At 31.6% G+C, this 22,039-nt stretch overlaps 1 protein-coding gene across 9 annotated transcripts in view; it reads right to left on the reverse strand.

The window, feature by feature from the left end:
• LOC112687740 (basement membrane-specific heparan sulfate proteoglycan core protein) overlaps positions 1-22,039 on the reverse strand; it is a 166,588-nt gene that overhangs the window by 4,944 nt on the left and 139,605 nt on the right. For 7 of the 9 annotated variants that reach the window (XM_025560633.1, XM_025560629.1, XM_025560634.1 and 4 more), the window contains 54 exons: positions 21,062-21,259; positions 20,006-20,065; positions 19,362-19,370; positions 18,150-18,283; positions 17,991-18,084; positions 17,452-17,589; positions 17,213-17,344; positions 16,919-17,032; positions 16,658-16,851; positions 16,339-16,563; positions 15,977-16,273; positions 15,729-15,913; positions 15,501-15,648; positions 15,205-15,362; positions 15,003-15,142; positions 14,879-14,946; positions 14,539-14,679; positions 14,340-14,477; positions 14,136-14,279; positions 13,864-14,066; positions 13,568-13,796; positions 13,322-13,489; positions 13,068-13,258; positions 12,879-13,008; positions 12,639-12,791; positions 12,304-12,567; positions 12,077-12,227; positions 10,614-10,765; positions 10,373-10,550; positions 10,135-10,271; positions 9,880-10,057; positions 9,513-9,655; positions 9,317-9,443; positions 8,948-9,251; positions 8,736-8,880; positions 8,392-8,509; positions 8,153-8,333; positions 7,840-8,082; positions 7,451-7,776; positions 7,182-7,382; positions 6,800-6,966; positions 6,614-6,710; positions 6,130-6,239; positions 5,879-6,050; positions 3,131-3,265; positions 2,558-2,732; positions 2,388-2,488; positions 2,062-2,213; positions 1,727-1,946; positions 1,313-1,645; positions 1,008-1,226; positions 758-920; positions 361-503; positions 23-279 (listed from right to left, as the gene is read on the reverse strand). In XM_025560633.1, the coding sequence (XP_025416418.1) occupies positions 23-279; positions 361-503; positions 758-920; positions 1,008-1,226; positions 1,313-1,645; positions 1,727-1,946; positions 2,062-2,213; positions 2,388-2,488; positions 2,558-2,732; positions 3,131-3,265; positions 5,879-6,050; positions 6,130-6,239; positions 6,614-6,710; positions 6,800-6,966; positions 7,182-7,382; positions 7,451-7,776; positions 7,840-8,082; positions 8,153-8,333; positions 8,392-8,509; positions 8,736-8,880; positions 8,948-9,251; positions 9,317-9,443; positions 9,513-9,655; positions 9,880-10,057; positions 10,135-10,271; positions 10,373-10,550; positions 10,614-10,765; positions 12,077-12,227; positions 12,304-12,567; positions 12,639-12,791; positions 12,879-13,008; positions 13,068-13,258; positions 13,322-13,489; positions 13,568-13,796; positions 13,864-14,066; positions 14,136-14,279; positions 14,340-14,477; positions 14,539-14,679; positions 14,879-14,946; positions 15,003-15,142; positions 15,205-15,362; positions 15,501-15,648; positions 15,729-15,913; positions 15,977-16,273; positions 16,339-16,563; positions 16,658-16,851; positions 16,919-17,032; positions 17,213-17,344; positions 17,452-17,589; positions 17,991-18,084; positions 18,150-18,283; positions 19,362-19,370; positions 20,006-20,065; positions 21,062-21,259 (9,083 nt within the window). The remainder of the gene's footprint in view (positions 1-22; positions 280-360; positions 504-757; positions 921-1,007; positions 1,227-1,312; positions 1,646-1,726; positions 1,947-2,061; positions 2,214-2,387; positions 2,489-2,557; positions 2,733-3,130; positions 3,266-5,878; positions 6,051-6,129; positions 6,240-6,613; positions 6,711-6,799; positions 6,967-7,181; positions 7,383-7,450; positions 7,777-7,839; positions 8,083-8,152; positions 8,334-8,391; positions 8,510-8,735; positions 8,881-8,947; positions 9,252-9,316; positions 9,444-9,512; positions 9,656-9,879; positions 10,058-10,134; positions 10,272-10,372; positions 10,551-10,613; positions 10,766-12,076; positions 12,228-12,303; positions 12,568-12,638; positions 12,792-12,878; positions 13,009-13,067; positions 13,259-13,321; positions 13,490-13,567; positions 13,797-13,863; positions 14,067-14,135; positions 14,280-14,339; positions 14,478-14,538; positions 14,680-14,878; positions 14,947-15,002; positions 15,143-15,204; positions 15,363-15,500; positions 15,649-15,728; positions 15,914-15,976; positions 16,274-16,338; positions 16,564-16,657; positions 16,852-16,918; positions 17,033-17,212; positions 17,345-17,451; positions 17,590-17,990; positions 18,085-18,149; positions 18,284-19,361; positions 19,371-20,005; positions 20,066-21,061; positions 21,260-22,039) is intronic. The other 2 variants (XM_025560628.1, XM_025560631.1) reach the window with 2 other exon arrangements.

Here is a 22,039-nt window from a genome sequence, read left to right on the forward strand (position 1 = left end):
GACATATGGTGTTGTACGTTACCATTTTGATACATCCTTTGAAATGTGCGTCGACGTCTACGTGTTTCGAAATCTTCACCTTGTAGGAGTCATAGCCTCCGACGAACAGATGAGTCTTCAATTCTAAGGCGTGCATGTTACCGTTTTCGACGGATCTGACCGGTGTTTCTTTGTCGACTGACAGTTTGCTTTCTTGAGTTTCCGTATTACGGCTAACGGTGATAGTCGCCCACTCGCCGATTTCTAAGTTTTGCTTGCTTCTCAAAAGAGAAGTGACACCTGAATAGTATTGAAAAGTCACAGCGTTAATAATATTTATGGAATGAACGTGTTTAACAATAATGACAATTTGTAACGTACCAGCTACGGTATGACGGAATTCTAACTGTCTGTTCTTCAATGTTAACGACATGAATTGACCGATTCCTTGGTGGTTTTGAGCAGCATACAATATCACTCCGTCGGCTAGTGACGATGGATTAATTTTTAAGGACATCGTTAATCTAAAATATTTAAATTAATTGAAATTAGCATATAGAGAGAAGGTGAAAATAACCAGTAATAATAGAACATCATTAGACTAGATTATAAGAATTGTGGTATTATATGAAAAACAAATAATTATAATTAAACGTGAAAGAACGGGGGGTTTTTTTTTTTGAACATGAAATGAAAATTTATGAAAATAGAAATTTGTTTTTTTTTTAAAAGAGTGCTGAAAGCAATAATGAAGAAAAATAATATTTGTTCTCAATACTTTTGTTGTGATGTAGGTGCCGGGTATGCTAGATAAGAATTGCTTGAGAAATAAGGTTCGGTGATTTCAACGGTACGTTCACATCTTTTGCCAAGCGTGCCCACTTTGCATTTGCATTCGATTTCTTCGTGACCAGTTATGCATTCTCCAAGTCCACATATACCTAAACAAGGAATGTAAAAATATTTGTTTATATTTCAATAGTACATGCTTTTTTTAGATTTCAAATATTTTTATAATAAAAGCTTACCTGGCGTACACACTTCACGGGTCTTTTCACAATATTCACCACTGTGGCCTGGTTGGCATATACAAGAGTATCCTTCGTTACTTTGAGCCTCTTGACAAATACCTTGGTTCAAACACTGATTGTTGGAACACACATCACACGTGCCTAAGTTATTTTTGTCCACCGAGTCCTTCATCAAGTTGTAAGTTCGACTGTCCGTTTTGAAAATGCTAACGCAACCTGAAAAATTCCGTTTTCGAATCGTACAATATCACGCGTGTACGCATTTATTATGCGTAGAGAATGTTTTCCGGTGTCGCACTCACCAACCAATCCGGATCGGAAACCGACATCTTTGTGTATTGTTCCAAAGTCAGGCACTCCACCGATGTACAGGAGCTGAGCCAGATCCATTCCTTGGAACGTACCCGGGCTAACGCCTTGATATGGGCCCTGTTCGTCGATATACATGGTACCGTGTTTCTTTGTTCTTTCCAGTCTAGCGGTGTGCCATTCGTTTAATGTTACGGGTTCGGACGCCTTGATGATAGCAGCCCCGGAGCCAACGTCAAAACGGAACTCGGGATATCCATTATTCAATCCAAACGAGAAGAAATCGCCGGAGCCACCGTATTTCTGACCGTTGTACAAGATCAAACCTAAGTCAGATGTTGAACGTAAGTGGAAAAATAAAAACCCATTTACGCGAAATTTCGCGTGGTATTAGAATGTCGCCGTACCGTCGCCCATTTCGGGTTTGAAATGAATTTCGATTTTAAATTCCAAATAAGTGTTGAGAAGCGTCGGGAACGCCAAGTAGCTGTTTGTGCCACTGAATGAAGGTACGATTCCGGTGACGGCAAGTACTGTTGGAATGTCTATTCTCATCATTTCATTTGAAGCCGTGCACAAGTATAGACCAGCGCTTTTTTCAGTGATATTGTACAGCGTTAAGTTTCTCTAAAAAAACACAATGTTTGGAATTGATCGACGGGGGAAAAAAACGTCGATACATGCATTTTGTCCATTTACAGGACGATATATCTTATATGCTTTTGATTTTAATGTAGCTTACACGATCGTAGATGGGTTCCATTTGCGGCCCAAACTTGGCCCATGAATATTCGACTGGCGGTGATAAGTCGGTGTTGCACTCAATCACAATGGATTTCCCGTAAGGCGCGTATTTGGAACTCACTGAGGGGAAAGCGGCATCGGACGGGGTCGCTACACAAACGGAACATATTATTGTCACGAGAATGAAACGTATGCAGTGAAACGTTACGGAACACTTACAGAAATTACATTTGGAAAATCGATTTCAAGAAGCAGCAATAATGTGAATAAACATTTGAATAGTTTCAAAAGCAAAGATTTTTTTTTTTAAAAATAATAACTTACGCGTAACGGTCAACTCGTAGTCTTCGGTGATGATGTTGTTGTTTTTGTCGCGCTTCGTACACCTGTAAGTGCCACTGTTTTCCGGTTTCACGTCGTTAAACCTGCAAACCATTAATCAGCCCGATGTTGTCAACAATTTCTCGGAGTAATTATTATTTGAAATAACGCACTTGATTCTAGACCCTTGGTTTTCAACATTGTTTGCCATGTCATCGTTTACTTTACCCCACGAAAGTTCACTATATTCGTTGGAGTTATCGCTGGTCCAGATACATTCGAGCTCAAACGTGTCACCGATGTAAACCGTCCCTTGGCTGGGCTTAATGTACAGACCAGAGTTCCGACCTTCACAAATCACGCACACATGTTACTCGTTGAGCGGATAAAAAATATTAATATGCAATACTATTTACGCGAGATGAATATGAATCAATGTCATATCATGATTTTTACCTGGGCTCAGTTGTGACCGGAATCTATAATGAATTATAGTAGTATGCGTTTAGTGCTTTCTTGATAGATTTAATGTTAAACCGAAAATTATTAAAATAGCGTATGGTAAACGTCGAGCGTGGATATAAGTTAGTTTATTGGCTGTGCGATATATGTTTATAAATTAGTATAAATTTTGAAATTTTGATTTTTTTTTTTTTATTTTTTTTTTTTATGTGATCAAGAAAGCAAAATGCAGTGTATATACATATTTATATAAATATATAAAAAAAAGAACATGGGGAACAAACCAATTCTATTTTTTTTCTGTGAACACGACTTTTCTTCGTCCGACTTGTCGTAACAGTCCGCTATCCCATCGCAGTACTGTGTCATATAAATGCATCTCCCGTCGTTACAGCGGAACTCATCATTCAGACAAGATGCTGGAGATTTGTTAATATAGACAACCACCGTCACCAAAAGCGAAAACCACAATAGAAGTTGACAAAATCGTGCAAGAAGTAATGAAATCATAATATTAAAACTAAAAATTAGCTAAAAATAAATAGGTGCAATATATAAAAATAATAATTAAAATACAATACGTTGTCGAAGAAAACATAAATAATAATAATTGTGCAGGTGTTACTAAGTTGATACAAGTATTCCAACTAACGAACAAAGATAGATGTTTCATTGATTGTTTTTGTTTAAATGTTCTACCCAGCACGTGTATAATAAAGCGTAAGTGTTTTAAAGTAATACTTGTGAAGCAGACAAACATAGTACAAACTACATAGTGTACATGACGTTCTTGTTTAAACTTAGTACATATAAACTTGATGCAGTACAGACATTTCAACAGACAATCGCACTCTATACGTAATTATCAACAACGAAACACCATGATAATTTCGTTGGTATTGCAGTGTATAACAGACATACTAGAATACTAAGACAGTTAAAATTACGCTCGGACACACACAAACCGTGGCAATCTGGCAAGATCAACGGGTCGGCCATCGGATTTGGGACCTTTAAATTATTAGCCTTCAGTAAACCCGAGCTAGTGAATTTATGTTTTCTCTTCACACGATGCTACACTTTTAGCTTAAAATGTATTAGATAAAATATACATGTTGCTCGCAAGTGAGCTATGAAACGTATACCACAAGTGACGATATGAAAATGAAAAATCATGATAAATAATAATTAAATGTGAACGAGAGCATGATAAAAATTTTAAAGGAGTAGATAATTTCAATATGATTGAATGCGTTAAGCTGGTCATTTGTACCTATGTCGATTTTTATCAACTGGCTGTCAGGAAGGTTTAAAGGGTAGAACACGATGCGTACGTTTGTCCTTTTTGGCAACACAATTGCGTAAGTTTGTAGATGGGTAACAAAAAGGTGGGTAAGAAAAATAAATAAACACGATTGCGTATGAAATTGTATGCAACGTTGTCAAATTTACTGATTTTACCGTATTATGCCTAATAAATATATAAATATAGAATACATATACTAACTACATATACTGTTCTACAAAAGTTCACAAGAAAATAATAAATGAAATGAGAATAACTAAATAAAAGAAAAGTAATTAATAAATAAATAACATCGGCAGTTTTTATTTGAATCGAATTATTGTTAAAAAATTATTTGAAAATGCTTAAATTTGGATTCCTTAACATCTATAACCTACTACTTTTACTGAAATTCGGAAAATACTGCATAATATAACGGAAATAACGAAATTTTGTTATATCTGATATATTTGATATCATTAACAATAAACATAGGTAATAAAAGCAATAAAACTCTAAGTATTTATTAACTTTTTTAAGTTTTTAAAGTTCTTATAGGCACGTGGTACATACCAATACCGGTATAAAAATTGGCATCAACGTTTAAAACTTCGTACGCAATCGTGCACCGCCGATAACGAAAGTACGCAATCATATTTTACCCGGTTAAAATGTGATTGTAATAAAACGATAAAGTATAAGAACATAATTTTTCTCTGAACATTTTATATTAAAATCGAATGAAAAGTTATAAAATATTTTGGAACTATTAAAATGTACTAATGAAATAAAAATTATGATGAAATAAATTATTTATGAAGGAATATTTTAATTTTGATCATGAACTCTTTTATTTATTTTGTTACCAGATTACCACTGCATATATATTACATAATATAGTATCCACAATTTGATTAGAGAATAATATAGAAATGAATTAAATAAAGAAAGATAGTTAAGCTTAACATTTAATACGTTACATAGTAATGAACATTTTTAAAACTATCGAGTTAAAAGAAAATATTTTGAGTAGTATACAGTAATGTTAAAATAAGACCAAAAGCAATTTATCATGATATTTAATGACTATCAAAAAAAACCCAATTTTACTCAGAGTTTGTTTTAAAAACTTTTACGAGTGTCTTTGTAATAGAAGAATAATCAACATCCCTATGTTCTAATAAACTTATATTACCCTCTCCACATGTCAATATATTTTTAGATGAATTGTTACTTCGGTTTCAGAAATGTATACATTTGCTTGTACATAGTAAAATAAATAGAAAACCTGTAGAACCGAAAAATCTGTTGTGAAGTTAGACTTTTGAACATTATTTTGTCGTTAAATTTTAAATAATAAGGGTGAAAAATCAGTACCGCTAGAATTTTTTTTAACTTATAATACACGTAGAACAACAGTAAACTTGTAATGTGAACAGGTGAAGTGAACCAGTTATCGAACGAGCAAAGCGTGTAAAGTGGAGTTTTACTTGCGAAGAAGTCAGAAGGCACTGCCCCTTAGTGGCGTGTATAAGTATAATAGAAACTATATTTTAACCAACCACCACCTAGTTATGCTCTACATTACCAAAATAATAATTATAAGTAGATGAGTACACATGCTCTACATGTCCATAAATACTTGTAATTTATTTTTTTTATTATTATATAATAAACTAAATATGATAAATAATAGTAAAAAATAATAACGATAAGAATTAAAACGTTGTTAACATCTGTGACTTACGGAGAACATTGAGATCTATGTGGGCGGTAGTTGAGCCGTAAGGACTATCAACTGTACACGAGTAACGGTCAGTGTCATTCATATGCACGTTTCGTAAACTTAGTACGCTTCCACTTATTCGACTATCACTAGGAAGAGGTGATCGGTAACGGCTCCATTTTACTGTGTATGGCTATTAAAATAATTGTAATTAATTTATACATATTTAATTATACACAGTCAATAGTTGCGACAGTATAAGTGTTGCTTACTTCATTTGACCTTAGAAGTATACACCGGAGAACAGCATTCCCGCCTTCAAATACTTCTTGATTAGGATCAACAGCTCTAATCATTGGAGCTGGACGATCTCGTACGTTATCTAAATCATTATTTTTTTAATTTTTTTTTATTTATAGCTACTAGTATAAAATTATGATAGCTCAATGATTACAAAAAAAAAAAAAAATCATAAATTAAATATAATATTTTCAGGTCTTATAATCAATTTATAATTACTTAAATTTTTAAAGTTGAATAAATTAGTTTTAAATTTTTCTCCTTATGTTCCATGTTATTTTAATAATATTTTATTCCGATATAAAAGTATCGTAGAAATTTTAATTTCTATTAAAGGTTGTTTGTGTTTGGTATATCAAGTAACTGATATTTTATAACTCAACGTTTGGTTGTATAGTCTTACGTTTGGAATAGTAAAAATGATTGCCTTTACAGTTGAACTAATTTAAATCTTACCAATGACCATGACTTCGGCAACGGATTCGGCATCTCCAACATTGTTGACAGCTTTACATAAATATCTACCCTCGTCTTGTTCAGTGATACCATTAAACTGCAAATGTAAGTAAATAAGAATAAAAATTAATTTTATCAGTTTCATGAAAATTTAAAATAAAAAAAACTTAAATAAAATGTACGTACTCTTAATAGTCCGCCGTTTATCTGTACAGTAGGTGATAATGATCGGGTTGTTATTTTTGACCAGGTGATTGTAATAGGTTGATCACCATCTGCGGTACACGTAATTTGAGCGTTGTCGCCTCGTCTCACTACTTGTCGCGTGGGGTTTAATGTTATTCTCGGAGGTTCTGAAAATGGTAGATTATCGTTATTTGATATTTAAACACAAAGAAAATTATAATATTGTTTTAAAGTAAAATTTTTTTTTTTTTGTTACCTCCGATTGAACATAGCTGATTTTTTTCTGATAGCGTGTTAATAATTAATGTATTATTATCTCAATGTAAATGAACCATTAGACAAATCAGATGGTTAGATTATTATGTATGTAATATAAACTTACCAACTACTATTAACATGATAGGTCGACTAAATACTTCGACTGAATTACGGTCAATGCCTATACAATTGTACACGCCCTGATCTTCTTTTTGGACATTTCTTAGAATTAACATGTTGTCGTGGATATCGTGTTCTTCCGATATCGGGGCTCTGTTGCCTCTCACCCATGTTATGGAAATGTGATCTCTAGCAGCCATCGGTCCTGTATTAATTAAACAAGTTCGTGTATTAAATAGTTTAAGTCATTGGGTTTTTATTTGTTATACATACCGGCATTGCAAGTGAGAATTGCTTTGGACCCAACTGTGTTCACCAAATCTTCATTTTTCGGAATCAGTTCAGCGCTCTCGTAATTTCCTGATATGTCTCCTCGGAACGGTCCGGTTGTTTTGTTTTCCTCTTCGTTCTTATGTTCTATAAATTCTCCACCCGATATTTCATTCACGTCTTCAGACACGACTAGTTGTACCCGATCTTCTGCGGGACCTGCGGAATTTTGCGCTACGCAAGAATAAGTGCCAGTATCTGACAATTGAGCACTATCTATTATATATTCTGCTACATTAGAAGAATCTACGCGACTGAACGATTCTACACTGAAATACGAATTTAAATTATAAAAAAAAGGAATTCTTGAATCAAAATTAAATCAATCATACTTTGAGTAAGGTGTGTAACCCCGTGTAAGTTTAGACCAAGAAACAGTAGGTGATGGGTTTCCAGTAGCTTGACAGTTAAGTTTCACTTGTGTTCCGGGCAAGACCGTTAAAACACCAGATGGTCTTAATCTTATAACAGGAACTGATTGTACTTCCAAGACGGCTATAGCTGATGTCATGCCAGCACTGTTCCTAGCTTCACAAACATATTCTCCCGCACTGGCCGCTTGCATGTTATTAATCCTAAATTAAAATTAATTTGAAGAGTTAGGTATAAATATAATGTATATTTTAATGTATATTTAACACATACTTGATTACTCCGGGTGGAATCTCTTCAATTTGGCTCGGTAGACTTTCACCATTGCGCCTGGTCCACTTGATAACAGGAGAAGGGATTCCTCCGGTTACTCGGCATTGGAACAATACGCTACCTCCAATAGTGACAACTTGTCTAGATTGTGGGTATAGCTCGATGGTCGGAGCTTCCCGACCTATAATACACAATTTATATAAATATTTAACATATTACTGTTTTTAATGAGTACATACGTTCAATATCAATAATGGCCGATGATTGTCCTGATCCACCTTCGTTAGTAGCTTTACAATAATAAATACCGCGGTCTTTAACTTGAGCTGATGGAATGCGGAGGATAGATCCAGTTATCTGAAAAAATAAAGAAAACGTGAGTTATTATTTAAAAGTAAAAAAAAAAAATGTTATTACATTATGCAATGGCTATTGGGAATATAAACGAGTAAAAACTAAAAGTAATTTGTTCGCGAAAGAATATTGCTCTCAAATCTATAATTCACGGTTCGTTTATTATAGAACACTATTTAATAAATAGTATTAAATCAAACAAAGCACAAAAGTAAACTCTCATTTTTACCTGAACATTTGACGTAAAATTATCATTGGCTTTAAACCATTGTACTTGTAGATTTGGATCGGTAGTCGATATACATCGGAGTTCAGCAGAGGTACCTTGAGGCACTGTTTGTCTGTCTGGTTCAATACGTAATATTGGCGCATTTCTAAGTCGAAAAAAATAATTTTTTGCAATTTTATCTATAGATATTAAATTTAATACTAATATATTACCTTCTTTGGATAATATTAATTGGTACTTCTACTTCAGATTCAATAGCATTAGATCTTAATGAAAACGCTGAACAAACGTACACACCAGAGTCGGAAGGTTTAACACGGTTGAGAGTCAAGAGCCCACCACTTTGTAAAGAACCATAAGGCAAAGGTTGATTTCCTATTTTGGACCATTTTAATTCATATTGGGACTCATCTGAAATTATACACTGGAGACGAACTAAGTCTCCCGGTCCAGAGTATTGTGGTGGATCGACTGTTATCCTTATTAAATCGTTTGATCCGTTTATGTTTGGAGTGGCTGTTTTAATAAAACAGAATGTTCAGTGGATATAATAAAAATAAATATGATATTAGTTAATTTACGTTTAATGTAAATTGTAACTTTCTGAGAATCGGTTTCTCCGTTTTTATTTGTCGCTCTGCAGAAATAACTTCCTTGGTCAGATTGCCTTACAGCTGGTATACGGAACACACCATCTTCCGATGAATACTAAATTTTAAATCCAAATTTAATTGATTATTTCAGTTATGTGTAGTTAAAATTAACTTGACCACTTACAGATGGATTGAATTGTTGTTCTAGTCCTCTGTACCATTCTAGTGTGGGTGAGCCAGGAGATTGACAAACAAATTCAGCAGGTTCTCCAACAAAAAGTTCCAGGAATTTAGGTTTGACTAATACTTTTGGCTTGACTACACTTCCTAATTATTAAAATAAAGTTTATATGTTTCATAAATAATTAACAACATTTTTTTTTAAAAAAATTTAACAAATTTTTCGTATTTTCAAATATTTATCTACTAATCTATTTTTACCAATAATTTTTATATCCTGACGAAATTCTAATTTGAGAGCATGGAATAAAAAAAATATAAGTTTATTTATCATTATATCATTATAATTAACTAATTTAATTCGTTAATACCTCCAACGGCCAGTGTTTTCTTTTCACTGATTACGGAATAACCATCCGAAGCAGTGCACACATACACTCCAGAATCTGATACGTCAACATTTGTAAATAGTAAGTATCCTTTTCCGTTGTCAATCACTCTATTAATTGGTAAATCTCCATCTTCTTTTGTCCATTTCAACTTTACAACCTAGACAATTATTCAAAAATTAATGGTACCTATATATTATTTTCTGTCGTGCTGTTGAAAATTAAAATCTTAATTACTTGATTGCGTCTAGATCTGGCATCACATCTAAATCTGACGGTATTACCGATTTCTACTATCTCGATTGATGGGTCTGAAATGGTGATATAAATTTCTGGCTGAGGTAGTGGCGGTCTTTTGGTTGTAACAGTTTGATCTGATATTGAAAGAATAAGTTACATGATTAATAATTTAATTAATAATTGTTTTAAGGAAAATTGAAGAAATTGTTTTGTATTTATTATTTAATATTCATACCGGCTATTCTCAGTGTTTTTCTGTCATTGAATGATGAATAACCGTCATTTGCTGTGCAAATATATACTCCACTATCTGCAGGTTCTATATTCGTTATATACAAGTCGCCTGACCCATTATCTTGCGCACGGTTAGAAGGTAAATACCCATCTTCTTTAGACCATGATATTCTTATTCTCTATAAATCGAATGAATAAAAAAAGTTTTCTTTGCGAATTATGTACAATAAAATATGTTTTACTTGTGTGCGACGGGAATAGGCAGTACAGTGCAATGTCACTGTACTACCGATTTCAACGATTTCAATTTTTGGTTCAGATATTTGTATGAAAATTTCTGGTTGCGGAAGTGGTGGTGGTCTGCTGGTTGTTGTGACTACCAGTGAATCGTTCTCTAAAATTAAAATATTATAGATATGTTATTTAATATTATAATTTGCAATTTTAAATAGATTCCCGAAAAGTTCTGAAGAATTATTGAAAACATAAATATAACAAACAGTATAAGTACTTTTTATTATTATTATTAATCCATTGATTTTCTAATAGTGAAGTACAATAAATAGTTATCACAAAGGTTAGTACAAGTAATTTTAGTAATAGAGTAATTTTAATGTTCTAAATAAATAAAATAATCTATGTTTACTTGAGAATTTTATTTATTGTTACAAAAATGTTTTGATAGTTATAGATCTATAAATAGTTTATATTTAAAACATATGAGTTTGTTAAATATGTTAAGTTTTAAGTGTAAAATATGTCAAATAGAAACGTAAATTTATATAACTTATTACAACTATTTTCATATAAATATTTGTTTCATAAATTTCCCTGAAAGTGATACTACATAGATACAGAGATACTACATTAAGGATATATATTAAAACGGTTACAACGAATATTTAGTTATTTATAAGAACATATAAAATTATTTAATATATTTGAACTAATTTCAAGAGGTTATATAGTCCAAAAATTATTTAGTATTACAAAGTAAATAATACTGTATCAAATTTAAATAATACTCGAAGAAATTTTATAATTTGATATTTGTTTCATATTATAGAAGTGATAATTTTCAATGTATTATCAATATTCTGATAACTGAAAAGTTATCCAAAAAGAATACAACCAAAGCTTAATATTAATGAAAAACAACAATTGTGTTTTTTTAAATAAGTTACAGGTACTTTGAAGATCCCAAATGTTTGAGCCACTAATAATATTTTTGTCTGTAGCACCTGATATTATTACTGCGGAAATCAGTCCGAGTAGGTATCGATCTTTATTGTATAAACTACATTCAACTGTTGATAAGCCATTTCTAATTCGCACCATAAGTACGCGTTCGCCACCTCCCTCGATATTTTTAATCGACACATATTGACTATCGGTATCATTGTACACCATCGAATCACCGTAACGTACATGCATTTCCATATCCATTGGTATGGTGCTAGTAAAATTGCACGTGAAATTTACAATGGTCCCTACAGGTTTAACTATAGTGTCGGTAGGAGTCAGTCTTAATGCAGTTACCGATGACGGTAATTTAGTCGAATCTAACAAACTTAAATTACTCGCTGAAATAAAATACAAGTTTTGTAGACACGTGTTAAGTGATTTGGTTATTTTTTTTGTTCTGTAATCAAATTGTTGATAAATTGTTATACCTAATTAATTTGTATTAAAATTGTTGGTTTACCTAAGATGTTGCACGATGCGCCTGTGTATCCGTGGTTACAGTTACACGTGACTCTTGAATCTGAACCTAAAGAGCAGCTTTCTTCATTGGAATTACATGGACATCTAATGCACTTATCATCTGCGTCCTTGTAATATCCGACACTGCACGTCTAAAAAATAAAATGATTTACTCGTTGAAAACAGTTATCTGTAATCAAGAATAATATAAACGACCACGAAACTTACTTCACACGATGTTCCTCTATATCCAGCAGGACATCTGCATACTTCGACGTTGACCGACCGTTCACCACCTGTATCCGTTTCAATAGCTGTGTCTAAACTTACGTCACTAAGATATGTTCTATTAGTTTGAGAAGCGTGTATTGCACGAATTAAGATGGCTTCGATGGACGAAAGAACTTTCATGAATTCAGCTCTTGATGCCGGTTGTGGTCCCGATGAAATCAATCGACGCCAACCTTTCTCTACTAGATGAGCATTTAGTAGCTAAGAAAAAAAAAAAGGAAAAACAAAATTACATATGAAGCATTTAGATAAAATAAGAAGCAAACATTTACCGTTGGCTCGTCCGGCCGAATTTTTTTATCGTTTGATTTAAACAACCATATTCCATTTCCTACAAGTATTATATCTGTGTCGTCGCGTATTATAGATCCTGGCAGTGAAGTGTAGCGTTGAGTCCAATTGAGGTAACCTCCATAGGATGTAATCTAAATTTAACATAGAATGATATTGTTTAAATTAGTACAAAGTGATAAATTCTCTTTCAAATACATATAATATTAATAATACTGAACCTTATTTCCGGTAAATGAAGATGGTAATGACCAGAACAATTGTTCACCACGATTTGGAGTGTAATCGTATCCAATTTCGTTTTTAGACACATCAGTTGAAAAGCCTGATTTAATAGACCGGGTTCTGGTTCTGAAGAAAAAAAAATAGTTATAATTTCTACATTTTTCATCTAAATAAATATATCAAACCTATCAGTTAAAATAAAACCGTGATTTGGTCCAAATAATTGCATTGGAATTTGAGTAATAAATAAATTTGACGAATAACAGTTTTGAGAAACTCCGGAACAGAAACATTCTAGACATCCTTCTACAAGATTTTCTGATAAGCCATATGTGCCTCGTCTACAACGATCACAACGTGGTCCTTCTACATTGGTCTAAACATTTTGGTTAATTATAATTATGTAATTAATTATTATTTGTATTGGTTTTTTTTTTACCTTGCAAATACAATTATTATCTCGACAAGGTAATAAAGTGCCTCTCGAGTCGCAATCGCAGACTGGTGTCAATTCACTGGCTACGCATGGTTCACCTCTTTCTGGATTTCCTATATATCCAGGCAAACATTCGTTACATTCTTCTCCCGTAGTGTGATTTTGACAGTTCTATGAATTCAGAATAAATAAATTACAAACAGTTATAGTATTAACCTATTTTCTCCAGTTAGGTAAAAATTTACTCACGATACAAGTTCCAGTTTCAGGATCACAATGATTTGAATGACCATTACAAGTGCATGGCTCGCATATTCCTAAATATAAGCCAATACCGTCATGTCTAGTATATCCAACAGCACAATCTTCACACGATAGACCGACGTATCCGTCTGGGCATGAGCATTCTTCTACTTCGACGGCTCTATTTTGGCCAGTGTTAGACAAATCGGCAACATCGAGTGAAACCGACTGTATCCTGTGATTGTATTAACCATTCAATAATTAGTTACCGCTATAATTTTAACCTCCGTGATATTACGTACGCTACTTCTTTTGTTCCAGTCGTGTAAGTCGCTTTAATTAATATGGAGTTCAAACCAGCCAAAGCCATTAATAGATGTTCACGAGTTGCGACTTGACCATCGGGTCGTTGCCAGTATTGTTCTAATATTTTCACTGAAATGGTTTTTAAAGTATTGGGTTCTACGTTTTCACGACTATAATGTAATAATCTGATTTTGTTGTCCTAAAACGATCACACAATATATATGAACAAATGTACAAGTACAGTGATTTAAAAATATTTTATTCTTACACTAATCAGTTCAATATCTGGAGCACTATTTCTGGAAGATTGGCCACCTGGTACAGGAACATGTCTCAATGTATAACTCAATGAGCCTCCGTATGAAGTTATTTTGTTACCGAGGAAACGTGGAGGCAATTTCCAATAATATACCTAATAATAGAAAATAATGTGAATTTGTTTAATACAGAAATGTAAAATGGTCATTTATACATCTTGACTGCCTGGTGGGAAGTCTGAATAAATTAGTTCTCTGCTATTAGGATCCACGTTTACGTTTGGCACTGGAGTAATATCTCTGCGCAAAACTAGTTTGATATCTTGGCTGGTTCTTGCAAATGTTGTGAAGACCTAGAAATAATAAATTTGAGTACACTCCTTACACATCTTACAACCCAAAAGGAATGTTTACTTGTTGTCTGTAAAGCCTAGAACTGGAACACTGATTGGTGATACCCATACAAAAACAGCTAGTGCAACCAAATTGATTGTCTGCAGCTAAGTTAAATGTGTTAGCCTTACATTGATTACACAAATCGCCAGTTGTATAATCCTAATAAAAGTTAATGAAAAACCATAAATTTTTACTATTTCTTTTTTTATTACTAAGAGTATTGAATAAGAAAAGCGTTTTATTGAAGGTGATATGAAATAAGCTTACCACAAGTGTCAATATTTAAGAGAGCATTAGCAAAAATAATGTAATAAGATTAATAATTATTCAGAAAACAATAAAAATTATTGAGACTTACCTTACAAATACATTTTTTAGTATTCTCATCGGGATATGGAGATAAGGAACCCGTCTCATCACATATACCTGAAATTAAATACTGTAAACATTCTCACTTAAAAACAGTATTAATTTTTGCATACCTCTTTTACAATAGCCTCCCGGCTGTAAAGGATTTCCTGTATACCCTGAGGCACATTTTTCACAACTTCGTCCAACATATCCGTCGTAACAGTTACATGTTGGTAATCCGTCAGTGTCTAAATAACAGCTTCTACCAAATCTATAAGATATAATGATGAAATATAGTATTATTATTTAAAAACAAAAAAAATTGCGATTTACTGATTGCCAGATGATGTCAAGGGACAAGGACAATGTTTGCATGGAATTCCTCTCGATGGATCTCCATACATTCCAGTTGGACAGATTTCTAATACTTCTTTATAACATTGTCCTAGCCAAGAGCCTTGTTGTCTGCGTATATATCCAGGAGCACAGCTCTTTAACAGTTAAATATAATATAAAAACGTGAGGGCGCTAAATATAGTAGTTTGAGTAAAAAATGTACTTCGATACTTTTATTATTTAACGTTTATTTATAAATTTAGTTTTGTTAGTAAAATAAAATGTATATTTACTTCACACGATAAGCCACTATAACCTGGTGGACATTGACATTCTTCTACATAAGGTGTGTGCTCCCCGTTCGCATTATTTGATGTTTGTGCAGAATCCATCTTTATATTGTTTATATTTATTTCTGATTGTTCATTCAAATATTGACCCCTAAAAAAAAAACAAAAAAATAAATAAATAAATATATATATATATATATATATATATATATATATTAATGAGATAGTTACCTGATTAAAATGTTTTCTACGTTAGATAATACCATCATTACTTCTTCCCTGGTAGCCAGTTTATTTGAAGAACTTGAACCTGTGTTTTCTTTTTGCCAAACATCGGCAAATAATCTAGCTGAAACAACTGTGTCAGAGTTTGCTGGTATTTCAGGAGCAAAGTACATAAGTTTAACGCCATTTCCCTAATAAAAATTTGATGTGCCATTATTTAATTAATTGTATAAATTATAAATAAAATTTCTTACGATCAAAATAATGTCTGGTGTGAATAAAATTGGTTCTCCAAATCCCTCGTGTCTAACTGTGTATTTTATATATCCACCATAAGATTTAAGTTGATTGCCTAAGTAGCTTTCTGGGAATTTAAAGTAAGGGAAATTAGAATCAGACGCCTGTGAATTGTTTCTGGGTGTAAACATTTGCAACGCTTCGTTGATGACCACTGGGTAAGTAGTTGAACTTGCCGATTTTATCATAGGTCTTAATGAAGAAGGTTCAATGTATACACTGGTTAATCTGAGTTCATCCAACGAAGGTTTATTCTAGAAGTAATAATATATAACTGATTAAATTGATCTGTATTTGATTTTAAAATATCGTATTATACCTGTGTCTTGTACAGATTGGAACTTCTACAAGCACTTGAGATTCCGAAACAGAAACAATTGATGCATTCATTCTGAGACCTAGCTACATCATTGAAAGTTCCTCGAGGGCATGAGGTCGGTGGTGGTGTACTTGTACGTTTTATTTCTAATATTGTGTCTGGAACTGCTATTTCAGATCCATGTATATTAATACCTTCACAACTGTATGCACCTTTATCGGATTCCTAAAATGCATCAAATATGTCAATATATATATATATATATATATATATATATATATTAAATAAATAAATAGTCATATGGTTATAATCAAGATACCTGAACGTCGGGACACGTGAGAGTACCAAGTCCATCAACGCTTTTCATTTCACATTTTGTTGGTACGTGGCCCCAATTGAATCGCCATGATATCTCTGGGGTTGGTACACCAACAGCTCTACATGTTGTTACAAATGTTGATCCAATTTCAAGTGTTATCAATGGTGGTGGTGTGGTTTGGAATTGCACAGGAACTAAAATGTCGTAGTTATAAATGTAGTTATCAATTTAAAAAAGTTATATAAACATAATTTTACTTACGACAGCCGAATTCATCACTACCATCCGAACAATCACTTTGAGAATCGCACTGGAATGATTTCGGAACACACTCTTTGTTTCGGCATTCAAATTCGCTGGTTAGACACCGACTGCCTGTAAATTAGTAATGAACTAAAGTGAAAACTGGTCAAATATACATGATATATTCTATTGATGAATTTACGTGCTATTCTGATAATATATGCATAAATTACATACATATTATAATTATTGTACATATATATATATATATAAAATGAATAAGTCAAATATTGTGGCATTTTTTATACGTACCCGGTGGTGTTGGTTCACAGTTTTGTTCGTCAAAATTGTCTCCGCAGTCATCTTGACCATCGCACTTCCACGTTTTAAGTATACACTTTTTGTTACTACAACGGAACTCATTAGGTTGACAACCAAACATATCTAAGTATTAAAGTAGATAGATTTGTTATAAGTTATATGTCATAAGTATTAAAGTAGTTATATTATCTAAACGTATTCATTTCAAGTGAAAGAAAGTTTAAACATACTGCAGCGGGTTTCATCGGATCCATCTGAACAATCTATTTGGCCATCACAAACTTTTGATTTTGGTATACATTGTTTGTTTGAGCACGTAGCTTCATTGTAACCACATGCATCTGGTGGGCGAACTGTTACATCAATCCCTGAAATATTTATATTATTATTAAAATAAACAAATGTGTTCGCATTCAATTATTATATGAAAGATTAAATAGTTTTTTCAGTACCTAATGAATATTTTAAGTACTTAAATTAGTATTTACTTACATGACGATCAAATAAAATTGTCAGCAAATAAAATAAATGAGTTTTATAATTAATACGTACTATAAGTACATTGATGTTTTTTAGAACAGCCACTCTATTTACGTACCTGAATATTTATTGAAATTAAAATGTCTAGTCTTAGGAAAACCAAGTTTCCATTTATTATTTATGTTGGGAATAATATGTTTGTTTTTCCGTGCAGCTTGTATTTTGTACATTTTTTATTTTAATTTTTTATTTTAAATTTATTATTTCTAACTGTTAAGACTCTACTTACATGGTTCTACTTTTAGATACACAGAAACACGAGATCCAGGGTCTGAAGCTGAAAATCCTATAGCTTCGCACACGTATGTGCCAGTATGTTCAACCTGTTTAATGTTGTGTTGGATATATTAGATTTCAGGGGCAATTCATTGATAAAACTTAGACTTACCTTGATGTTCGGCATTTCTAGTCGGCCAGCAATATCTCTAGATCCAGGAGGTAAATACAATCCGTTGGCTCGAGACCATCTGACCGGTGCTCTTAAAGGACCTTCGTCTCGACATTGAAAAACTACTTCCCTATCTATTTAACGAATAGAAAATAACACAATATTTTAACACAAGACATAAATCCGTTGAAATAAACTACCCAAAGCAAAATTCGATATGCTAATTACATGCATAATTAATTGAATACATTGTAATGATGAATATTAACTATAAAAATACTTCATAAATAAATAAGATAATGTATAATTTATGATTTGATTTTACAAAAATTGTTTGCGAACAATCACACTGATATTATCTTCAATATACGAGTACTTGCATAAATGATACTTCTTATGATTTATTAAATATGTGATATAAAAAAATTAAATATTTAATCGTTTTTTAGTGATTCTAAAATAATTATTTTTATATTTAAATTTCCATAAATTGAAATATTCACACAACACAAATTAAGAAAAATATATGCATGGAATTACTATTATGCTGATTACATGCAGAATTAATTGAATACATTGTAATGATGAATAGTATTAGCTATAAAAAAAACTTCATAAATAGAATAAGATAATGTATAATTTATGATTTGATTTTATAAAAATTGTTTGCGAATAATTACACTGATATTATCTTCAGTGTATGAGTACTTACATAAATGATACTTCTTATGATTTATTAAATAAGTGATGTATAAAAATTAAATATTTAATCGTTATTTAGTCATTCTAAAATATTTATTTTTTTATATTTCAAGATCCATAAGTTGAAATATTCACACAACACAAATTAAGAAAAATACATGCATGGAAATACTATTTAAATTCCGATTAAAATATAAATATATTAAACTAATTAATTAATACATACATTAGTCTTTAAAAAAATATCATGCGATCGTACTTAAAACAATACTTATTTATTTGTAAAAAATAAATGTATTACAGAGTTGAGAGTTCCTAAATACATATTCTTATGACGCGAATGATTGTCATGCAGTAAAAATGATTAAATGATTTAGAAAATCAACATCTGTTCGATTTTATATGAATTAACCATATAATTCCCAGTGCATGCATGATATTCAGCACAGTATGTATACGTAAAGATTCATAAATCAAACACCCGAAAATGTCCAATGAATATGGTCTTACCTTTAGAGTCTAGCAAGAAGAAATCAGAAATAGAGTGCATATAAGGAAATAAAAAAATGTGCATTAATATTAATTGTAAAATAATTAACATTTAGTTAAATTGTAAAAATAAAGTGAATCATTAATGATTAACAATATTATTCGAGTAAACTTATCTGGGAGATTACAAAATATATTGAATAGCTCTCAGTTACAATACATATATTGATGTTGTAAATTATAGTTAATTTAGAAAACAAATTGGTTTCATATTTTTAATATTATAAAATTTACGAAAGTTAATCAAAATATAGAACGAATTTCTGGTTCATGTTATTTGAAAAATTAGGATTTGTGCAGATGTAGCAGTATAAATGTGTAATGCAGCTGGTTAATAATAAGTAAAAATATTAAATGCATTGCATAAAAAATTCAATATTTTAAATCAATCACAATTTATATTTCTATGGAAGTTTATATCGATTTAATGTATGATATTGTATCACACATTTATTTTAGGATATTAATGTGTTATAAAATATAACAGAACTTACGGATCAGATTATTTTTAAAATAAGAGTATTAACAATAGGTAGGTATATGTTTGAATTAGGCGTACTTAAAATAATATAAATAATATAGCGATAATAAGAGGCAACACTTACTTTCTTTGATAGTTTGTTCGTTTGGATAGGTTTTTAAATTTAAACCTTCCGGAGCTTCATCTAAAAAAAATAATTTTCTTTTGAATAATAAATATTTTAACAAAGTAAACACATTTACTATTTAAATAATATTTCGCATAATTGATTAATTAAATCAAGAAAAAATAAGATAAAGAAGGTTTACATTTTTAATTCAAATGAATTTGAATTAATGAAAAGACGGAATTGCAAAGTTTTTTCTTTTGGTGACGAGAAAACACAAGTACCTAGATGAATAAAAATATGATGACTTCCTAAATATTGTAAAATAAAGTATTTAATTACTGATCACTGATTATTTTGAACCCTAAACTTAATTATGTTTTAAATCAAATGAAAACCTCTGTAAAAATATTTTAAGAACCAATAAATATGAAAAATTTAAAATTTAAAAAATGTAGTGTTAAAATTATATTACTTATTATATACATTACTTAAATCCAAATTAAATTTCAGATACAGTAGTGTATACAAGGGGGGTGTTTGGTAGATATGACACCCCCCTTGAGCCGTATCATATATTACATTATTATAGGAATATAGGTAAATCGATAATACAATATGAAATATAAAATAATGCACAATACGAATTACATATAACAGGTTAACATTATCGCGATTGCGATAATACGTGATGAAAATTATTCGTTTATGTTTTTGTGCAACACAAAACGTTTAATAATAATAGGTATTGTAGCATCGAATACTGATATTCGAATAGTTTATGGTAAAGCTATCCGAATTCGAATATACATTACATCTCTATTACAGACATTTTGTTATTTATATTAATTAATTAAAATAAAAGTTTTAGTTCGTACGAATTATATATAATATTTAATAATTATAATTAACACCCTCCTTCAGAAAATCCTAGCTACGCCACTGTTCAGATATCAATAGTTGGGTGATATTTAAAATCAACAATAGAAAATATAACATGAAAATACAGAATAATTTTTTTAATTTTACAAAACTAGTAATCTTTTTGCTGTCGGTTAAGTTTTGTGAACTCACTGCAATTGTCTTCGTCCGAATAATCTTGGCACTCGTAGTTATTGTTGCATTTCGCCGATTTTGGGACGCACTGCTGACCATTGCGACAGGCGAATTCATTCCAATTGCAGGTCACGAATACAGGCCCAAAATCGCTCTCCTGGCGTTGTGTGGTTGAGGTGGTTATTAGTGGTTGGTTAGTGGTCGTTGTGGTTGGACCTGTGGGATAAACCATTTAAAAATTATCGCACATAATTTTAAAATGGTCGTATGATAGTATTGAAATTCATTATTTCGATGCTGAACCGTAGTCTTCATTTATAAATTAATAACATAAAATATATTATTCATGAGTAATTACGAAACACTTCCACAACTTATTATTTAGTAAAACTGCCGAATCCACCTTGAACCGAAAAAGTGAGGTGGAATTTTCAAGAAAATTCGAAAAGAATCGGTTTAAATTTCTCGAGGTTGTATGCGAGGGGATTAGAATAAAATATACGATGTCAATTTGAATGAATTGAATGGACCGCCAAATGTATTTATATAGCCGAATCGGTTTTGGAATCCAACCCACGTGGCATGTAAACGTGTATACATATAAAACAAACATAGAAAAAAATTAACTCGAAAGCAGCAGTACGAATCTGGGGTTTCTCTAAAAAGTTGTAAAGTTTAATTTAAACCGTGGAAAATCGTATTCATCGTACGTGTTTGTAGATATGAATAATGTACCGGTGTATATTTTCATACCCCCTTTCGAAATGCAAAAAATAATATAAAACTATGTTTTATGAGTTTATTGAAAACTTTTTAGAAACAAATTTAATTTTATTTATTCGCGAAGTTTTATTTAGGTCTATAAAGTAATAACAGCGGACAAAATCCAGAATCCACCATCGTAGTGCACATTGTACTCGAATCGATTCGTAGGTTGTTTCGTACACCGAACATTACATTACCATTAGCATTTAAACAAGAAAGAGAAAACCTTCC

The sequence above is a fragment of the Sipha flava genome, unplaced genomic scaffold (genome assembly GCF_003268045.1).
Source record: "Sipha flava isolate LNK unplaced genomic scaffold, YSA_version1 35a_pilon_pilon, whole genome shotgun sequence".
Classification (NCBI taxonomy): domain Eukaryota; kingdom Metazoa; phylum Arthropoda; class Insecta; order Hemiptera; family Aphididae; genus Sipha; species Sipha flava.